Consider the following 18,652-nt stretch of genomic DNA (forward strand, 5'->3'; position numbering starts at 1 on the left):
AGTGGAGAAGGACCTGGGGGTGCTGACTGATGGCTGAACGTGAGCCAGCTTGTGCCCAGGTAACCAAGAAGACTAACAGTATCCTGGCCTGTATCAGCAATAGTGTGACCAGCAGGGCCAGAGCAGTGATCATCCCCCTGCACTGGCACTGGTGAGACTGCACCTTGAAGCCTGTGTTCAGTTCTGTGCCCCTCACTACAACAGAGATATTGAGGTGCTGGAGCAAGTCCAGAGAAGGGCAACGAAGCCGGTGAAGGGTCTGGAGAACAAGTCCTGTGAGGAAGGGCTGAGGGAACTGGGGTTGTTTAGTCTGGAAAAGGCTCAGGGGCGACGTATGACTCTCTACAACTGCCTGAAAGGAGGTTGTAGTGAGCTGGGGGTCTGAGCTCTTCTCTGTTCCTCCTTTCATCTGCATTTTCTCTTTTCCGTGTCTTTCAGGGAATTTCATTCACAGACTTCTTATTAGATCTTGGCCTCCCTCCTTACCCTTTCCCTTCTTTGCCTCTAGAATCTGTGTATAGCAATTCTCATTCCTTCCTTTCTACTCTTTCCTGTGGCTCCCTACCATGATCCATCACTGTATCCTCACCTGTGCTGATTACAAGTCTCAGTCAGTACCAGGACCATATTAATTTTTAATACCCATTTTCCCAAGTCTCTTTCTCTACCACTTCTTTTACCATATCCAATGACTTTTCCTTCCACAGGCTTTAAATGCCATTTTCCCTTCGTGAACCACTCTCTGTTCTCTTATTTTGTTTCTGGTTAGTCCTGCTTAGACTGCAGTTCCATGAACAAACAGTTCTTTCAGGGGAGTGCTGGGTTTTGCAGTGTTATTTTTATGCCTCTTTAGTTCCCTGAGCCAGTTTATTGCATAGCCCACGCAAAGAGTTGTGCTGTCAAAACGGAGAGGAATTGGGATAGAAAGCATGTGTGTTAACCCTGATGTTAGCCAACATGTCAGTGGGACCAGTCTTCTACCTTCAATAGTTTTGGTTTTATGAGTTCTTTCCAGTTCACAAAGCTGCTCCCTATCTTTCTCTTTCTCTGCAGTGTCAGACTCCTCAAACTGCATCTCAGTTTGCTCCTTTCAGTCCAAGGCGTTCTCTTACTTGTCTGCATTCAGAGCAAATGAAGCTCTGCTTTTGCGATACCAGGGCAGCAAGTGGCTGGAGAAAGCCATTGTGCAGGCTTTGTCTGGTTTGTAAGTGCTCTTTATCCAGTGGTGTTTCTTATACCAAAAAGGGAGACTTCTTAATAGCAGTCTTTATTCCTACTTATCCATTGATATGTTGGTTCCCTCTCATCTTGAACTTACTTTACCTTTATAGGCTGGGGTGTTGAGGGGTTCTTTTCTTTCTTAGTGCTGAAATGGATTTGTATGTCCTGGTTAAAGTTTTTCCCGTTAAAACAGAAAACAAAATAAGTGGCAGATCTGTCTGGATGCTTTGTAACTAGTAGACTGACCTCGTTCTGTGTCCTGTGCTAAAGATCAGTAAAAGCTTTATGAAGCTCACTTGAAGGACTTAATTTCTGCTTGGCCTTTGTCAACTAACAATGGAACCGTAGTCTGTATCAGGTTTTATTCTGAACCATCAAAAAGTCGTAGTTCTTTATCTGGAGATGTAATTTCCTGGTACCCTTCATTTATGTGGTTTTATTGCACCTCATCTTTTCATCTAACCCTTGACTGTTCAGAAAGCTAACGATGTCTTTTCTCACCAAAGCATCTTTCTGTCCTGTCAGTCTTGGACTTGGTGCTTGAAATATTAAAAGGAGGAATGGTGTCTGTATTTCAGGATGCTAAATCTTCAGTAGGATCAAATCTCCATTATATCACATCGCTGTTTGTGCTGTCTGTGTAAATTGGTGCTGGCCCTGGGTCTGGGAAGGCCTCTTATTTGGGACCATTGCTGGTCTTTGCTTACTCCAGCTGGCTCTGTTTTGATTGAGCCTGTGAGGGTGTTTGTGTTAACACAGTGTCTCATTTGGGGTGCATTTGGTGTTAGCATCAGTGGCTAAGCTACTTCTGGACCCAGTGTACATGGCACTAGATCCAAATAAGTCTGTAAAGAGCTGTGCCTGCTTGTGGGGACAGTGCCAGAAACAGCTCAGGCCTGTTAGCAGTGTTAGCATCTCATTTTTTCCTTTGCTGGGATATTCCCCCTCATTACTCCAGAGCGTAAAGGGTTAACTGGATGATGAGAGCTCCATCCACAGCCCCAGCCTTCTGCTAGTAGTGATTCTTTGAAGTCTGATTGCCTAAATCATCCCTTTTTTCAGCAGAGTACTGTGAAAAGTCTGTGGCTGCTGTTCGTGCTCTGCTGAACTGGGAATAACCTTAATTGTTAAACCATTCCTAAAGCAGGCTGGCAATTAAATTCTACTAATCTGTGGTCTCCCATGCTGTGTATGTACAAATGGGGTGATTCTTCACCAGTAAGATTCAAACGCTTTATTAAGGTGGTAATTTCTTCTCAATATACCAGTTTATGCCATATGTATTGTAAATCAGTTGCTAGATAAAATGGCTTTCTAGTCCTATTCCAGAAGACACTTGTGCAGTAATGCATTAGTAATGTACTAATTTAATTAAGGGGCGGTTGTTCATTGAAATATGGTGTTTAAAATAGTAACTTCTGGAAGTTTGTTTATAATAATAATAATAATAATTACTATTATTATTATTGTCTTCTCTAAATGCTAGACAGAACAATGATTGAATAACTTCATTCCAGGTAGATAGATGTTTTGGGAATACCAAAATTGATCATACTTTTTGAAATGTTTATAAGTATCCTAAATTCTGGGATATTCAGTTGCAGGACCAGCATTGCCTCCAGGCTATAAAAGCAGCTGTAGCTCAGAAACTCCTGACAGCGACGATGACTCAGAATCAGTTCCTTTACCCAGAGGTGCAGACAGAGATTCTGAAGAAGAGATAGAAGGAGATCCAGCACCCAAGTGAGTATGTTCTTAGGTTATTTGTATATTCACATTGTATTGCAAATGGAATGTTTCTGTATAAATTATGAGACAGGGACAGTATTATATAAATAAAAATTTAACCCCTGTATCTGTGTAAAACTTCATGACATGTTCTGCATGTTCTTTGTGATTAAGAATGTCCAGCTAACCTGTTTGATACCCTACAGTGGAATTAAGTTATTTAGGGCAATCAGATCTCTGTCTTTATATTAATTCTGCCATTAAAATAATAAAATCCTTAATGTTTTGCTTGGTTTGTGCTAAGGTCAGACACCACTTATTGTATACGTACTTGGTACTTGAGTTTTGCCCTGTTTCTGGTATACTATCTCTCACTGAAAGGTCATAAGAACTATTTGTGGGCATGAATTTATGCCCATAAGTCAACTCTAATGAAAAAACATGAGTTGTTTAGCAAATAACAGGAGTCTGCGTGTACTCTTATTTGGTGGGGTTGATTACTTACAACTGCTGTGTTAAGAACTTGTGTGTGTTTGTGCTAGGCCTTGTATACGGGACTTTAAGGGTGTTACGCCATCTTCGAGTGTTAGAGTAATTATTACTCTTTTTTTGTCTTACTCAACAGTTTTTCAGTTAATTAGAACTGAACTGGGAAAATTACTAGTCAAAATGCAGACAATGTATAAAAATGCAGAAAAAAGTGTGTTGAATTTAAAATACTTTGTGACTGGAAAATGGTATTTCAACATTATACTGCTCTTCCTTCTACAGCAAAAGCGTTCTTAATGTTTTTTCAAATGTCAGAGCGTTTTTGGAGTGAAGCTTATGCTACCAATTTTTTAATTGCTTCAAATTATTTTGGATCCTTTTGCACTGTTTCCTTGGTAACAGCAGGATATTTAGTACATAAGGCTGTTTGAAATAATTTTATGGGCTTTTTTTCCCTTTTTAAAATGCTGATAATTGCTGTGCATGTCCAGGTAATTATTGAGTGAAATCTTTGTATTTGCAGAAAGCCAAAAAGAATTCAGGAAGATGATGATGATGGCTTTTTCGGGCCTGCTCTTCCTCCTGGATTTAAAAAACAGGATGATTCTCCAGAGAGGTAATTAAAGTGGAATTATTTTCAGACTCTTTTCCTTGAAACATGATTATTTAAGGTAAAATATTTTATTGCACTATTACAGAACGCTTCCAATTGTGCACTTCAAGTTCAGATTATTAGAATTGCTTCCTCCATATTCTGAAAACAGGAACTGCATTCCTTTGAAATAGAACACACTGTCCTCCTAGTCCTGAGTGGAAGGTTGGAGAGAAAAAGAAGAAATATGAATTGTCAGAGTTAGAAAAAATTTGACATTCAAAATCTGTAGGTCTTGGATCAGTGCAGAAAAAAACAAGGACTCATAGTTCTGTGTTTGATTCTGGGCTGAGTGAATAGGGCAGTTAGCTTTTGTGTGGCGCAGTGCAATGCAGGTTATTGGAGTTGTCATTCACTAACGCATCAGGGGTTATTTTTGTGTTTCCAGGTACAAAACTAATCTGAACAGTGTAGCTTTCTAGAAAGCAAGTGCTCGGGTCTAAGCAAATAAGCATTATTTATAGCCTCTATCAGGAAGCTTTCTGTTAGTTTGAATGCAGTTATAAAATACTTCCCTTCTCCCCAAAAAAAACTCCCAAACAACTGTTTATGGATTTTCTATGCAGAACTTAACCATATCTCACAGCATTCCAGTCTTTACATCAATCTGTGCTCTTCCTTCTATAATTTGAAATGATAATCCATAGCGAAATTGGTACTTCCAAGGGGAGGCTTATTAATGAAAGGTACAAGAAAGTCCCTTGATCACTATTACTTTCCTCAGAGCAATAAAGAGCTGATTGATAAAATAGATTAATACTTAACTATCAGGTGCGAGTTTTCAGTTCTAGGAAAGGGACTCAATTTGTTGTTGAGCTGTGTAAGTATCCTTTCTGTATCTGTTAGCTTACATTTTGCAGTAACTGACCAACTCTTCTAATTGTGGCTGTCATGCTCATTGAGTGCTATGGTGGTCCCAAGGGTAATATTTTTTCTTTTTGTTCTGTTTCACATGCATAGTTGTTGAACATAAAATCTAGGAAATCACTAAAATAATGTGATCTCTAATAAAGCAAATAAATGGTTGTAGCTTTTAATATAAGCAGTGGTAGCCTTGCTTTCTTGATTTTTGACAGGAACACTCCTGTGGTAAAATGTTACATCAAAGCGTGCAAAGGAAAAGAGGAAGAAAAGAGGCAGTTTGTAGTTTGGAGGTTAGAGAGATGAACAGTAACACAGGTGGTGACCCATCATGTAATGTTTTGGGGGGGGCGGATGTTTGTTTTGTTTTTTTGGTATATTCACACAACTTTTATTTCTATTTAGCAGTTTATTTCAATAATGTTGGGTAACTTGCATTTACATTCAGAGGGCATTTACATTCAGAGGGCAGGACTCTGCTCTGTGTCTATGAGTGTGAGAGATTAAAGGAGTAAAAGGCACTTGCTAGGGTTTTTTTGTCCTAGCTCACTATACAATTGCTCCTAGCATACACAGAAAGCAGATTGAGCGGAGCCATTGTGAGCCCTGAATAGGAGGGAAAGGTGTGATGTGTGGGAAGAACCCTGTCTGTCTTCCACTCCCATACACCTGGGAGTCTGACACACTGAGGCATGTAAGCTGTGCAGCGTGTAGACACAATGCTGTTGAGTGTCTCCCTGCTGCATTGCTTCTAGCATTGAGCAACTTGCTAGCTCATCATCTAGCTATGAATAATTGAAGCAAATGCCAGCTGTTTGTTTTAATGTATAGACATAATGTTTATTAGCTCTGTGTGACATACTCATTCTTTTAGAAAAGCTTTTGTTCTGTTACATCTTACCCAGACTTGCCAGAGCAACGTATTCATGAATAGGAGCAGCTCATGTGGGAATTCACAGCTTGTTAAAAATTGTTTGAATCATTCAGCATAAAATACATCCATGAACAGTTTTCCTTCAACTTTGGAAAGGATATTGCTGTTTAGCAATGTTAGACATTGCTAAGGTGCATTGTTAGAAGTACAGCACTCACTCCTAAAGTATTCACACATCAAGGTTATCTTGAAGAATGTTGTTATACAGAGGCATGCTGAAATGCCCATCTTGAAACATGCGTTAGCAAGGACTCCAAGTCCAACAACAGGAAAGAGTTTTTTGCCATATATGAAATCCAGTATTCCTTAAATTAGAGCTTAATTCATGCTAAGTTCTTTTGGGGGTGTTTTTTTAAACATGTATAGGTAGGTACCGAAGTTGCCAACAGCAGCAGAACGTGTTTAACAGAGTTTTATTTAGATTCATTTCACCTGTTCAGAGAGCCTTTGGACATCCAGGAAACTGTCAAGGATCATGTTGGCTGTGTGTTGCCGAGGGAAGACCCAGGCACAAGGGTTATTCATGTGGAAAACAGGAAAAAAAAAAAAAGCATAGAAATGGAAAGTGTGGGAGGGATGAATATGGGAACTGTTTTTCCATTCCTTGGAAGAGCCTTTAGGCTGCGACAGAAGCAAGGCAGAGTATTTGAGATCTGCTCTTTTTCACAGGTTGCACAGTTACAGCCCACAACATTGATGTTCTCATATATTTTGGTAGAAAGCTTTTTTTTATAGTTTGGTTTAACTGTCTCTCGTTCTCCATTCATACTTGTATGCTAAAATAAGATTATTTTGGCCGTATCTGCATAGGTTTAAATTCAGCCTCTTGAAATTATATTGGGACTTTAAAATATGGTCTTAACAAGAAAGCAGTCAGAGAGAAACAAAGGAAAATAAAAGCTGCTTCTTTTTCGTAGCAGCTAGGTGGGGGTGGAACTTCAGATTTCACCCAGACCTCTTGTGTGGGTTTGAAACCGCACCAGCGCCCTTGTCCTGGGCTGAGCTCACATTTATTGCTTGTGTCTGTCTGTCTGCAGCTGGCTTTCTGGCAGGACTTCCTGCTTTTTATTTCCCCTCTTCAAATCCTGACAATAATATCGCTACAACAGGGTTGTACTGATTAGATTATGCAGGATTTAGTAGAAGATCATAATTAGCATAATTCAGTTCATGTTGTGTTATGTTTGATCTCCCTAAAGCTCAGAAACTGAAGATCAGTAAAGTCTCTGCTGATCATTGTGAGGATACTGCCACTTGGATATATGTTCAGGTGATAATTGTTTGGGGCTTTAGTTAGGTTTAAAGAATATGTTGAGGGATTATTAAGAGGAACTTGGACAAAAAAAGTCTTTCAGTACTGCAGACACAGTCTGTAGTATACTTTGATCTGTTTTCACGTCTGAAAAGAGATTCTCACTTTTCTGTGTTCCTGGAGACAATTGAATTATCCTGCTGGCAGAGCTGTGGCAAAAAACCAAACCAGTGAAGTTACTTGGGATCACAAAACTTCTTCTTTCATCACCACTCCAAGAGAAAATGAATTAAAAATCAGAGCAGTTCACTGAATCTGTTTATTGAAGGGCAGCGAAACTGGTGCAATGCAAGAATGAACAAAATTGGCTTTGTTGCTAGTGAAAGAGTAGTGTGTATTTGACTTCTCCCCTTTCATTGCTCTTGAATCTGCTGTAGGAAGCTAGGGAAGAAAAACGTGGATTTCCTTGACTACATGCTGCAACTTTCTCTGTTTCCTTGCATCCCAGCTATCTGCAGGGGTCCTTCCGGAGAACAAACTTCTTACTCAGTTATTTCTGTGGTGTGTGCACAGGGGGCACACTTGGCATGGGGAAGGAGGAGGATCACATTTGTCATCTACCTTTGATTTTTATACTAATCTATGACACATTTTCCTGCAGCAGACAGAGGAAGGCTGTCATTTAATGTACTGTCCATGCTAGTTATGTTACCTCTTGTGTTTTTCCTGCCCCACAATTGAAAATAAAGATTTTTTTAATTTTTTTTTTTGGTTTTTGTCCCTTCAAGGCCTATTATAGGTCCTGCATTACCTCCCGGCTTTAGAAAACCTCCACAGGACACTGGGAATAGCAGATGTTCCATAGGGCCATCTGTTTCGTCGGAATTACATACCCAGGTTTGTGAAAACAGAAACCTTTTGTTTTAATACAAGCTATCTGAAATGCTTAAACAAGTAGGAGCCTGAAAAAGTTTACTAGACATACTTCTCAATGACAGTTTAATTTTAGACCAGAAAGTGTCTGGCATGTTTTTGCCTGAGTCAAATACTGAAACATAAACAAGCCTTAAAAAAGAAAAAGGCTGGTCTGGTTTGTTGTGGTTTTGCTGTTTGCCATAGTGCACTCAATGAACACAAGAGATGTAGGCATCCTAAACTGCAGTCACAGTAATATTTCCTAGAGCTTTTTAAATTTCTTTTGGTATGATGTCCTTCACAAGTGAACATCTTGGCAAAGTTCACATTTTTAAAGGTGTGAAAGAAGTAATGCAACCTGTTAAAATGAAAATATTTACCTGTAATTCAAGCTTTTACTCTATTGCTGATGGGGGAGCAAAATGATTGAATATTTCACATATCTTCACCTTGTTAAAAATGTTTATTAGTGGATGTGTTAACTAAGTGTATCTGAAAGAATGCAATCAGGAATGATGCCACAATGTCACTACTTGTTCCTATCAATAGCAAGATGATACCTGTAACTGGGAGTAAGGTGGAGCAGGACAGTGATGCTGACACAACTTTTTGGTTCATGGTTTTTGAGTGTTCTTATCAGGTTAGGTGAAAACTAGGTAGAAGTCCTATAGCTGATAAGCCGTAGCCACAAAATAGTGCATCTGCTACTAAAGAGCATTCAGGATGAAGTCATGTTACGAAATACAGCCAGAAGTACGGGGAAGATTCAGCTCCATAAACAGGGGCCTCTAGCACAGTTCCAGAGGATCTGAATTGTCTGCAGCAGTCCGGCAGATAGGTGGTAGCACCTTAGAGAGAAGCCTGCATCCTCTTGAGCAGCACCTCTAAAGCCATGCAGGATGCCCTAAGACATCAAAAATGGTATTGAATACTAGCATTTAGGCAAATGAGTCTCTCTCATGCTATGATAAACTAAATATTAATTCCGTGTGAGAATTCAAAGTTATTCTGTTTATTTCTAAAACACATTTTAAAGTTTAACTCCCAGCCACTATGGGACATGTTAGGAAGGAATGAGGCAAAGGCTGCTCTGGAACTTCAATTTTTTGGTTAGTATTTGTGCAGTGCATCATTCTCTAGCCTCCTACAACAAAGTGTTGTCATAATCCTTCGTGAAGAATGATTGTCTGACATTTTTAAGATACTCATCGTCTTGCAACTCCAAATAACAGTTAAGCAATTTATCATAATGACAAATTTCTTGAGGCAGGCATGTTAAAACTGGGCTGCTTGTATATTTTGCAAACATAAAGGTCTCTCTTAATCTTTAATAGATCTAGCATCAGCTTTGTTACAGCTATTACAGAACTTAGCTTACTTTTTTTTTTTCTCTTCCTAATAATACTTTATCTTTTACCTTTGAATATGAGGGTGGTTATTTATTTTTATTTATTTATTTTGTATTGTAGCACATCTTTAGAAGCAGCTTATTCCATGCTGACTTTTCACCTTGTATTGATTTTCCCTTCAAACTTGAAGTCAGTATTTTTTAATCTTTGTTTAATTTCATCTTGTTTGAAGCGGGTGGTAATGGAGTGAATTGAACTTCAGACTAATGAGAAAGGAAATGAAACACACTTCTTCAATTAAGACTCAGCATGAAATTTGTCTTTCATTCTCAACTACTTCACACTACAATTTATTGTGAAAGTCTTATGTATTTGCATTTTTTATTTGTGTGTACACAGAAGAAGGAAGTGTTTTACTACCTTGGTTTCTCAAGATGGTTCTTCTTCTTCATCAGCTCCTTCTTTAAAAAGAGAGAAAATACAGTCATCCCATTCTCTAGAAGTTGAAGCAATATTGCAGTGATAGATAATCAGTGAAAGCTTGGCTATGTAACCGTTTTTGAGAAAAATGATGAGAGGAACTGGTATTACCATGTTGCATTGATGGTGGTTATAAATGAGCAGCTGTTTATCACCCTTCTCAGTCTTTCAGATCCGTTTCATGCAGCTGGTCATACAGCCATTAAATTTGCTAAGCCTCTTCTTGCACCTTGTGATCTACAGCCACATGAAGCTGTGGAAGTCTCTGGAACTTGCCTTCCTCATTCATTGTACTTCTGTTGTCTCCAAAAGGCAGGCAGGGCCAAATGGCTTGGCCAGCTTGGAGCAGTGTTTCTGTGGCAGATGGCACACAGAGGAGTGAAGTGGCTTATTTCACTCCTCCTGTCTTCCTTAGCCCAAATCCCTCCAGCAGAGGGATGACAGCTATGAGCAGCCTGAAGTATTAGGCTAATACTCTCGCTTGTCCTCCATTCCCCATGTTCCAGTTAGGTGACTCTTCCAGTAAGGTTCTGTACTCCATTAATGTATCCTCCACTGGGTTTACCTTTGCCTCATAAGCCTTATTTTACATAAAAGGCTACTGATACTGTTCTTTCACTGCTCATCACTCTTGAGTCCTTATATTCTCTGATGGTGTCCTATCTTGATTCTAGATGCCTACCAGATAACCAAAGTTCGGCATGACAAAAGCAAGCCATTCCCCCAAAACCATCTTCCATTTGAAACTTCTCTACCATCACCTTATATTCCTGAGTATGCAGCCTTGTCCTCTTCCCACTGCTATTACTTTATCACCCATATTCAGGCTGTAGCTGAATCTTTTCACTTTTGTAGATTTTGGGCACCTCAGCTTTGCTTCCAGGGCACTGTGGTGTCACCATTTCCTATCTAGTTCTGCCTCTGTCCACATCTGTGCTGTTTTAACTTGGAGGGACCTGTGAGTTCTCAGTACCACCTCTGGCATCCATAAAGATTCCTATTAACACCTAGTCCCTCTCAAAGTTTGTTTTTTTGGAGCTATTCTCCAAATAATTGCTTAGAAAGCAATGTCGAAAGGGTTTGAAGAAGTGAATAACAGAAACCAGAGGTTAGACCAGCAGATGACTATACACTCAGGGGTGTAGTACCATGCGTGTCACTGTGCTCTACCTTGCATGTAACTCTTTCTAGCATCCTTACCGAATCTAAGCTCTAGACAGTTCTTGCAGTGAGAAATTGTGATCCTTATTCCAGAGATGCATCCAAATGTTGCTAGTGATGGTAAAGCCCGAAGTATCAAATATGTATGCTTGTGTGTTTCAACTTTACCTAGGGCTACGTGGCTGCATTCAGAGCAACATAAAGTAGCAGGACTTTGCCACTGTGTTTACCAGCTGTTTTGCTTCAGACAAGAGATGGTGCTGTTGGAAACATGGACACTAAGTATCCGTGTTAAAGTGCTAGAACAGGTCCAATCTGGAGTTTTCATCCAGGTTTTTGTTGTCTGACTGGCAGATGCGTTGTGTTAGGTTTATAAAATCATTCTAATCCTATGAAGCTTAAGTGTTTCTTGATGATCTTAGAGCTGTGGTTGAGAGAAATGCTTTATTTTTGGAAGGTAACAGATAGCAGTGAGGAAGAAGACGATATTATAGGCCCAATGCCTGCAAAAGGACCAGTGGAGTCTGATGTGACTAAAGAATTCGAACGCAGAGCTCAGAGAATGAAGGAAAAACTTACTTCAGCAGACAGCGTAAGTTGCATTTCTTAATTTCTAGTATTTTGTTGCTGGAGTCTATTTGTCTTTGCCTATTTCTGTGTGAACCCAGTTGCAGCTCTGCTCAGGACACTAAATGTTTGAAGAAAAGCCCATGATTTCTATTGGAAGCTAAGAGATTCAGACAGCAATTCTTGATTATGCTTTTTTTATTCTTCCTTTACTCTTTCATAAAGGATGAACCCAAACAAATTACCAGGGAATCATGGATGACAGAGCTTCCACCTGAATTGAAAAGCTTTGGATTTGGCCCAAGAACGTTCAAGAGAAGAGCTGATGACAAATCAGGCGATAGATCTATTTGGACAGATACTCCAGCTGACAGAGAGAGAAAAGCCAAGGTGAGCGTTTACTCATCCATGTACACCTGTGGACAGGATGTTTGTTGTTGATACTCTGTGATAACAAAGTAAAGATGCTCTGAGCTGGTCAATTAATTTTATTTTTTTTTGAGCTTATCCTTTGTTTCCAAAAGTTACTAATTCAGGCTTAAAGGTAAAGGCAAGGAAGTAATGATTTTAAGTAACATTAACACTCATTTATTCCCTCTTCCTTCTGTAGTAGTCAGGTACTCTGTATCAGCTCATTGAATTTTCAATTACAGTGTGTTCAGTTTCTTTTATCAAGCTGGGCAAAAAATATCTGGTGGCCTCTATTGTGGCCTGTAATCTTCAGATTTAATTAAAGTAAATATAGATTTCCTTGCTTCTTACTTCAGACATTCTAATTACTGTAGCATGTGATTTGCTTCTACTCATCAGGAAAGAGAAGAGGCAAAAAAGTCGTCCATTAAGGATGATGAAGAAATCGTGTTATCTGGGAGAGATAAGAGACTTGTTGAGCAGGTGACTTCATACAATGTAAGTGTGATAGCAAAGTACTTCCTCTTCCTGCATTTCTTTTAATTCTTCACACTTTTCTTCTGGTTCTCATTCCTAGCACTGCTGGTTTCCATGGTGATGCTACTACAGTCTTCCCTTTTAGTGCCCAAACCTACTGCTGCTTAAGTCATTAGAACATTTGCCATTGACTTCAACAAGAGCAGGATCAGGTCTGCTGACTGCTGGTGAAAACAGTGTGACAGAATTGGGGTTTGTGTGTATTGGCTCGGTTTTAGGTGGGTTTTCCTTAAATCATCCTCACATTAGGACATGGTTGCTGGGAATAGACAGTCTTCATTCAGGTATTAGCTTGCATTCCAGAAATAAAACAGTAATAAAGGTTTAACTTCTAGGACAGAATACACATTAACGCAAAACAAGCTTGATGGGCTAAGCAGATCAATGCATTAATTATGCTACTTACTTAATTACTTTAGCTGCTCATCACAACAACATTATTACTTTTCCTCAGTCTCTGGAGAAGCAGATAATCTTCACAGACCAGTGTTGGTTACTAGAAATCTGAACTCCATATCAACTTCCCTCTCACTTTTCTGTCTGCCAGCCCTCTCCACTAGAGAATATGGACTGTTGCCTTACAGCTGTTTGTTCCTGTTCCTCCCTGATTTAAGACCTGATGTCTTGGAATCATAGAATCATAGTCTTCTGGAAGTCAGTCTTGTCTCTTGAGAGTATAATTCTTGAGAATCACAGCCTTATATTACATGATTGAAGTTTATCTGGCACTGTTAATTGTCATTCATTAAATCACATGTCCCTTTTGACTTCGAGGCTGTCAAACCCAGAGCTATTAGCATACTGCCTTAAATTCCTTCTGTATTGTCTGTTTCCACTGTCATTCTGAATATAGTTTTCATGTAAAACTATGGGATTTGCTCTGTACCACTGCCAGAACAAAACATATATATAGGCCTTTCCTGTTTCTAAGGTTGATGGACTTCTCTCAAAAAAACAAAAAAAGGATCGAAGAAGGCACTTTAAGAACCATGTTTCTCAGGTTGTTTTGTTGTTGGTTTGGTTTTTTTGCCTTTTGTTTATTTGACTTAAATGAGTGTTCTTCTGATTTCAAGTGCTTGGTTTTGTTTGTTGGGTTTGTTTGTTTTCTTTTAAAGTTTTTTTCCTCTATTCTTTCCTATTTCTTTCTCCACTGACCTTTATCAAGGATACTCTCATAGAACAGGAGCTTTAATTCTTAAACTGGTTTCTTACAGTTAATTCTTTCAGCACTGCTGCCATATACATTCTCTGGTGCAATGCTGTCAACACTGATGCAGTTACACCAGGAATAAGTATTACCCATTTTCTGTTTTCATTTCTTATGCTATGTATGAATTATTATTTGTATGTGGGACGAAGGGTTTGCACAGGGAGTGAGGGAAAGCGAACCTTTGGAATAAAGATGTCTTGTTCCTAGATGTGAGGAAACAGAGCTGCTCACCTTTTGCTCTTTCTAATGAGAGAATTGGTTCACATTGATCTTTTGGATGGTTTATAATGATTTTGAGAGTCTGAGAAATTGACTGCTATGAGATACACAGATACACTTAGGTAAAGGAGGGGATGCATAGCCTTGTGAGAACTATCCTGCTCCTGTGTGAAATAAGCACAAGTTTTATGCCATATTTGAGCTGGATTGTGCTCTTTAATAAATGCAGCTGAAGTCCTTGACTTGGCAAAACATGTGCTCTAGCTCAAACGTGTGACTTTGTCCTGTAGGCTTGCCACAGGTAATTCAAGTACTGAAGAGGGCACACTTTAAAAACACAACAGCACTTGAGAGTAAGATTGAAAGGGTATCTAGCTTGTTCCTGCCCCTAGCAGTGACTAAATGCAGATGCTTGGTGAAGTGTATCAGAAAACAGCCTGCGCTCTTGACGTGTTGTCTTCATTTGTCTCTGCTAGTAATGGCAGAGCAACTTTCATATTTCTTTTGCATTGTTTTTATAATTTATCTCCACTGTCTGCATAGATTCAACATCATCATGGGCATCTTCAACGTCAGTGGATTATTAGTGTTTTATTCAGTGTAGACAAAATTACACATACTTTCTGCTCTCTTTTGTATGCTAAATGTATCATTCTCTTTTACACTTAACTAAGCTGTCATCTTTTTTCTGGAATTTTTAGCCTTCCTAATTCCAATCTTTTCCATTTGGATTTTCTGTCAATATTATATAATACCTCACGTTCTCTTCCTTCTTCCTGTTTTTCCAGGAGTCAAAGAGGTCAGAATCCCTGATGGACATACATCAGAAAAAGCTGAAGAGCAAGGCATCTGAAGAAAAGAACAAACCTCAGGAAAGAAGGCCATTCGACCGAGACCAGGATCTCAAAGTCCATCGGTTTGACGAAGCACAAAAGAAAGCTCTTATAAGAAAATCCAGAGATCTGAATAGTAAATTTGAGCACAGTAAAGGCAATATGTTTTTATAACATAAAAGCATGAAGCTTTTTTGAAGTCAGTGAAACTTTGAATACTTAATTTTTTAAGTATTTTCCTGTAAATATTTGTATGCAAAATAAATATCCTGATGTTTAATTATTTTTCCTTGTCTGTAAATACTCTGTTAGGGAGGATCATCTGCACTAAAACTAAACTGGTAAAGGAAAATCCTGGTATAAAAAGGTAGTGTAAATTTGCTACTTTGAAACATTGAGACATATATTTTTTGCTAGCATAAAAATACTTACAATAGGTATTATTTTAAGGAGCTCTACTTTGATTCTTAGAGTCCTTTAGCTCCTGTATGTATGTGAAGAAGCTGAAGGGAGAACAGTGTTACTTATTTAAAATTAGACTTGCATTTACATCCTTTTTCTCTTGAGTAATACTTGGGATTCTTTTTGAGGAGTTACTGAGAGTATCTGTGCATGAAAGTAATTTTATATGAGAGATGCTGGCAGCTTTTTTGTAAGTGGAGGCTTACTGTCATTTGTAAAAAGGCTACCGTGGTAGATGGTGTCTGGGTTGATTTGTGTTAATGGAGCAGTGGCCTAATGAGCCCCAGAAATAAGTGGCTAAAAGCTTGGTCTTATTTTATTGCACGTGTGCGTGAGCCCAAGGCACAGCCTCCATGTGCTGCAAAGTCTTGGAGAATTTTCAGTATTGCAAATCAGTGATTACATAAAATACATGCAGGTTCTGCACTTTTTTGAATAGACAATTCAGTTTGCCATCAGAAAAATCTGCTGCCTTCAGGAGGAAGAGAGGGCTGGCTTTGTGCTGGGTTTGGTTATAATTTAATTGACTTCGAGTTCCTGAGCCTTTCCTCTTTAAGGCAAGAGGAAAGTTTAAACAAGTGCCTTTTGGTTTTCCTCCCCCAAAACAGGCTTCTTTTAGTACCCTGAGTTTTTTTAGCCCAGCAAGCAAGGCCTCGCTAGGTTTTTACCTTGTGTGTTGTTGCTTTCCCCTTTTTGGGAGCTCCTTTACAGCTGGGCATCAAATAACATCTCAGCAATTCAGGAAATGTAGATTCCTGAATTGGAAAAGCAATATTTGGGGGGTTTTAGGCAACTAAAGCAATGACAGTGTAAGCATCACGTGACTGGCTAAATCTCCATGGTTGACAAAAATGATCCTCACGCCCACTTTTGGAAACCCTACTGCCTTGAGAAATCAACTATCAGGCATTGCCTTATGCTGAAAGCTGCTCTCATGAGCACATCATGCAGTTCAGACGTCATGCATCACTCTTTCAGACAAGTCTGTAGCAGGCGTGAGGGCTATCTGTATCAAGATTTTGTTGCTGTTACATGCTGTGTTTCCATTTTTGTGGTTTAGTCTCACCCCCTCCAAACTGAGTACTGGTCACCAGATGTGGCAGATGGCCAGGCCTTGCCCTCCAGCTGTATCCCTGCTGTCTGCTCACTGCCCTTCCTGGCCCCATCGTGGTCTCCTGCCCTCTCCAAGGGTGCGTTGGAGTGGAGGCTCTGTGGTGTTGCTAAATAGGAGAGCTGTAGTAACGGGAGTGCAGGCAGATCCTTCGCAGCCATGTGGCACTAGGTTACGCCTCCTTGTGTGCGATGTGTGGTTCTAATTAGCGAAGCCCTGATGTGAGTTGGGAATGTGTTTTCTCTCATCTGCTTCATCTTTTTTCTCTGCTCTGAAGCAGCCTCTCAAAGACTCTCTGTTACGAATTTGAGATAGGGGGAAAATGGAATTGTTGAGAGTTCAGATTGAGCTTTTCATTACGTTGTGTAAATTGAGTGAACTTTTGAATTGCATTAATACATAAACCAATCTTTTTTACTGATGCCAAACCATTCCCTCCAACAGTCATTAGCACAAGCAATAACTCAGTAAATTACAAGCTCTGTAAGCTTTTGTGGGAAAAGATGAGCTGTCCTCTACAATTTGGACAAGCTGTAAAGCATTTCTGCAGAAATGTTAGTGGTTGATTTTTCAGAATCTCATTTGAAAAACCAGAATTTACTTCAGAGAAATTCCTCCCCATAATTACTATGTAGTGTTGCTGCTAACCGGCTCCCGACACAGACTTAATGGATTCTATTGCTATGCTGTGCTGCCAGCCTGCGTCGCAGCGTATCGACTCCAGGCACATCAGGAAACTCAGTTTTGTCAGGGAGGCTTTCCCCCATGCGAGAAGCCCGTCGGCCTAGATTTTAAAGTGCTTGCCTTTGTTTGTGCTGGCACAGGCATCCTCTGTTAATACTGACAGTAAAAAATTCTGCTCAAGAGTAGGGTCCCCTCCTTCTGAAATGTTAAATAGGTGTGGAATTCATAGTGAATTCCATAAAAAGAAGGCTTTTGTGGTAGGCATACGATAAATTGGTTGTTTCATTTCAAGGACTATTCCATGTTAATAACAAAAAATTTAACCCTGTTGAGTCTGCTTTTACAAAGGAACAATTAAAAGCAATAAAGACATAAAGAGAGCTTACTGATTTCTTTGTGTGTGTCTTCAGGACAAAATACTGAGCTACCATGATGTTTGATCTGGAAAATTTTCTTGGAATATAGTATTGCAATACCGTCACCTGAGGAAAATCTCAGCTCTCCTCATTTAAACACCTACTTATGGAGACTTATTCTTTGCTTCTGCTGTTGCAGGCAATGGATGCACTGTATGTGTGGTGGTTTTCCTGGATGAGGTGTTTACCAAATAATAAACGGCAATAGAATGCATTTTATTTAGGGCTTTGGTAGTTAGCTATCATGTTGATAGCACAGAAGTGGCATTGTCAAAACAGCCTTCTCTAAAGAAACGTTGAGATGAGACATTGAGATGTTTCTCTCTAGTGGGAAAGGAAGTTTTCTGCATAAAAGAAGTTTTGACATGCTCCAGGAGTCCGGGGCTACCCGTGCTTTTGGGGACCTGTTTTGTTTCTGAAATGTAAACTTTGTTATTTCTTTCCAATTATAAATTGTATGTTGATTTAAGAGTAATTCAGCATTAAAAATCAGAATCTGAGAGAACTTTCTGTATGTGCATCCTTAACTTCAGCTGCCTCGCTTACAGTGCATTTGGTTTCTAGTTGTGCGATTACCTCATTCTCGAATGAATTCATGCATGTGATTTTCTGTCCTTATGAACAGTCTGCAGTGTTTTATATGCTGGGGAAAAAATCATAAAGTTATGTGGTGTCTTCCAGCCACCAGCTCTGGATTTTTCTCTAATGAAGATGGTGTCCTGTTAGCTGAACTGAGTGACAAATGTTAGTGGAGGGCCCCATTGTGCGCCTGTGAAGCGCATCTTCCTGATGCTTTCGGCTCTGGCAGCCAAATGAGAAGCGGTGTCTCTCAGCAATAACTCCCCTACGTGTGGTATTTCTGTTATTTTCAGTCACAACATGAACAGAGTTATTACCTGTGCAGAGCTGGTCTTTTCCCAGCAGCCACGTTACAGTGGCCATCATGGCAATAAGCAAAAGCCCATTCTCCATCATCCCATCTTTGTCTCTTGTTCCAATCATCTGTTTTCTTACACTGGTCTTTAAACCACTAATAAATCTCATTGCTCGTTGAAATTATACACATTTTGAATCTGCTTGGCAGATCAAGCCTTATTTTAAAAACCACTCGTGCAGAGTGGGAACTGAAGGTCTCTAGGAAACAGCAGCACAGACTGTCA

General features: G+C 39.5%; 1 protein-coding gene across 1 annotated transcript; it reads left to right on the forward strand.

Annotated features, from left to right (window-relative positions):
- Positions 1-1,053: 1,053 nt before the first annotated feature.
- GPALPP1 (GPALPP motifs containing 1) lies at positions 1,054-15,102 on the forward strand (the record flags this gene model as incomplete). The annotated part of the gene is made up of 8 exons (XM_010013699.1): positions 1,054-1,200; positions 2,820-2,964; positions 3,962-4,054; positions 7,926-8,034; positions 11,500-11,634; positions 11,835-11,999; positions 12,420-12,518; positions 14,775-15,102. Coding segments are annotated over 8 exons (1,112 nt in total), but the record flags the coding sequence as incomplete, so codon positions are not given.
- Positions 15,103-18,652: the final 3,550 nt, after the last annotated feature.

This window comes from Nestor notabilis, unplaced genomic scaffold (genome assembly GCF_000696875.1).
Source record: "Nestor notabilis isolate BGI_N333 unplaced genomic scaffold, ASM69687v1 scaffold5414, whole genome shotgun sequence".
NCBI lineage: Eukaryota > Metazoa > Chordata > Aves > Psittaciformes > Psittacidae > Nestor > Nestor notabilis.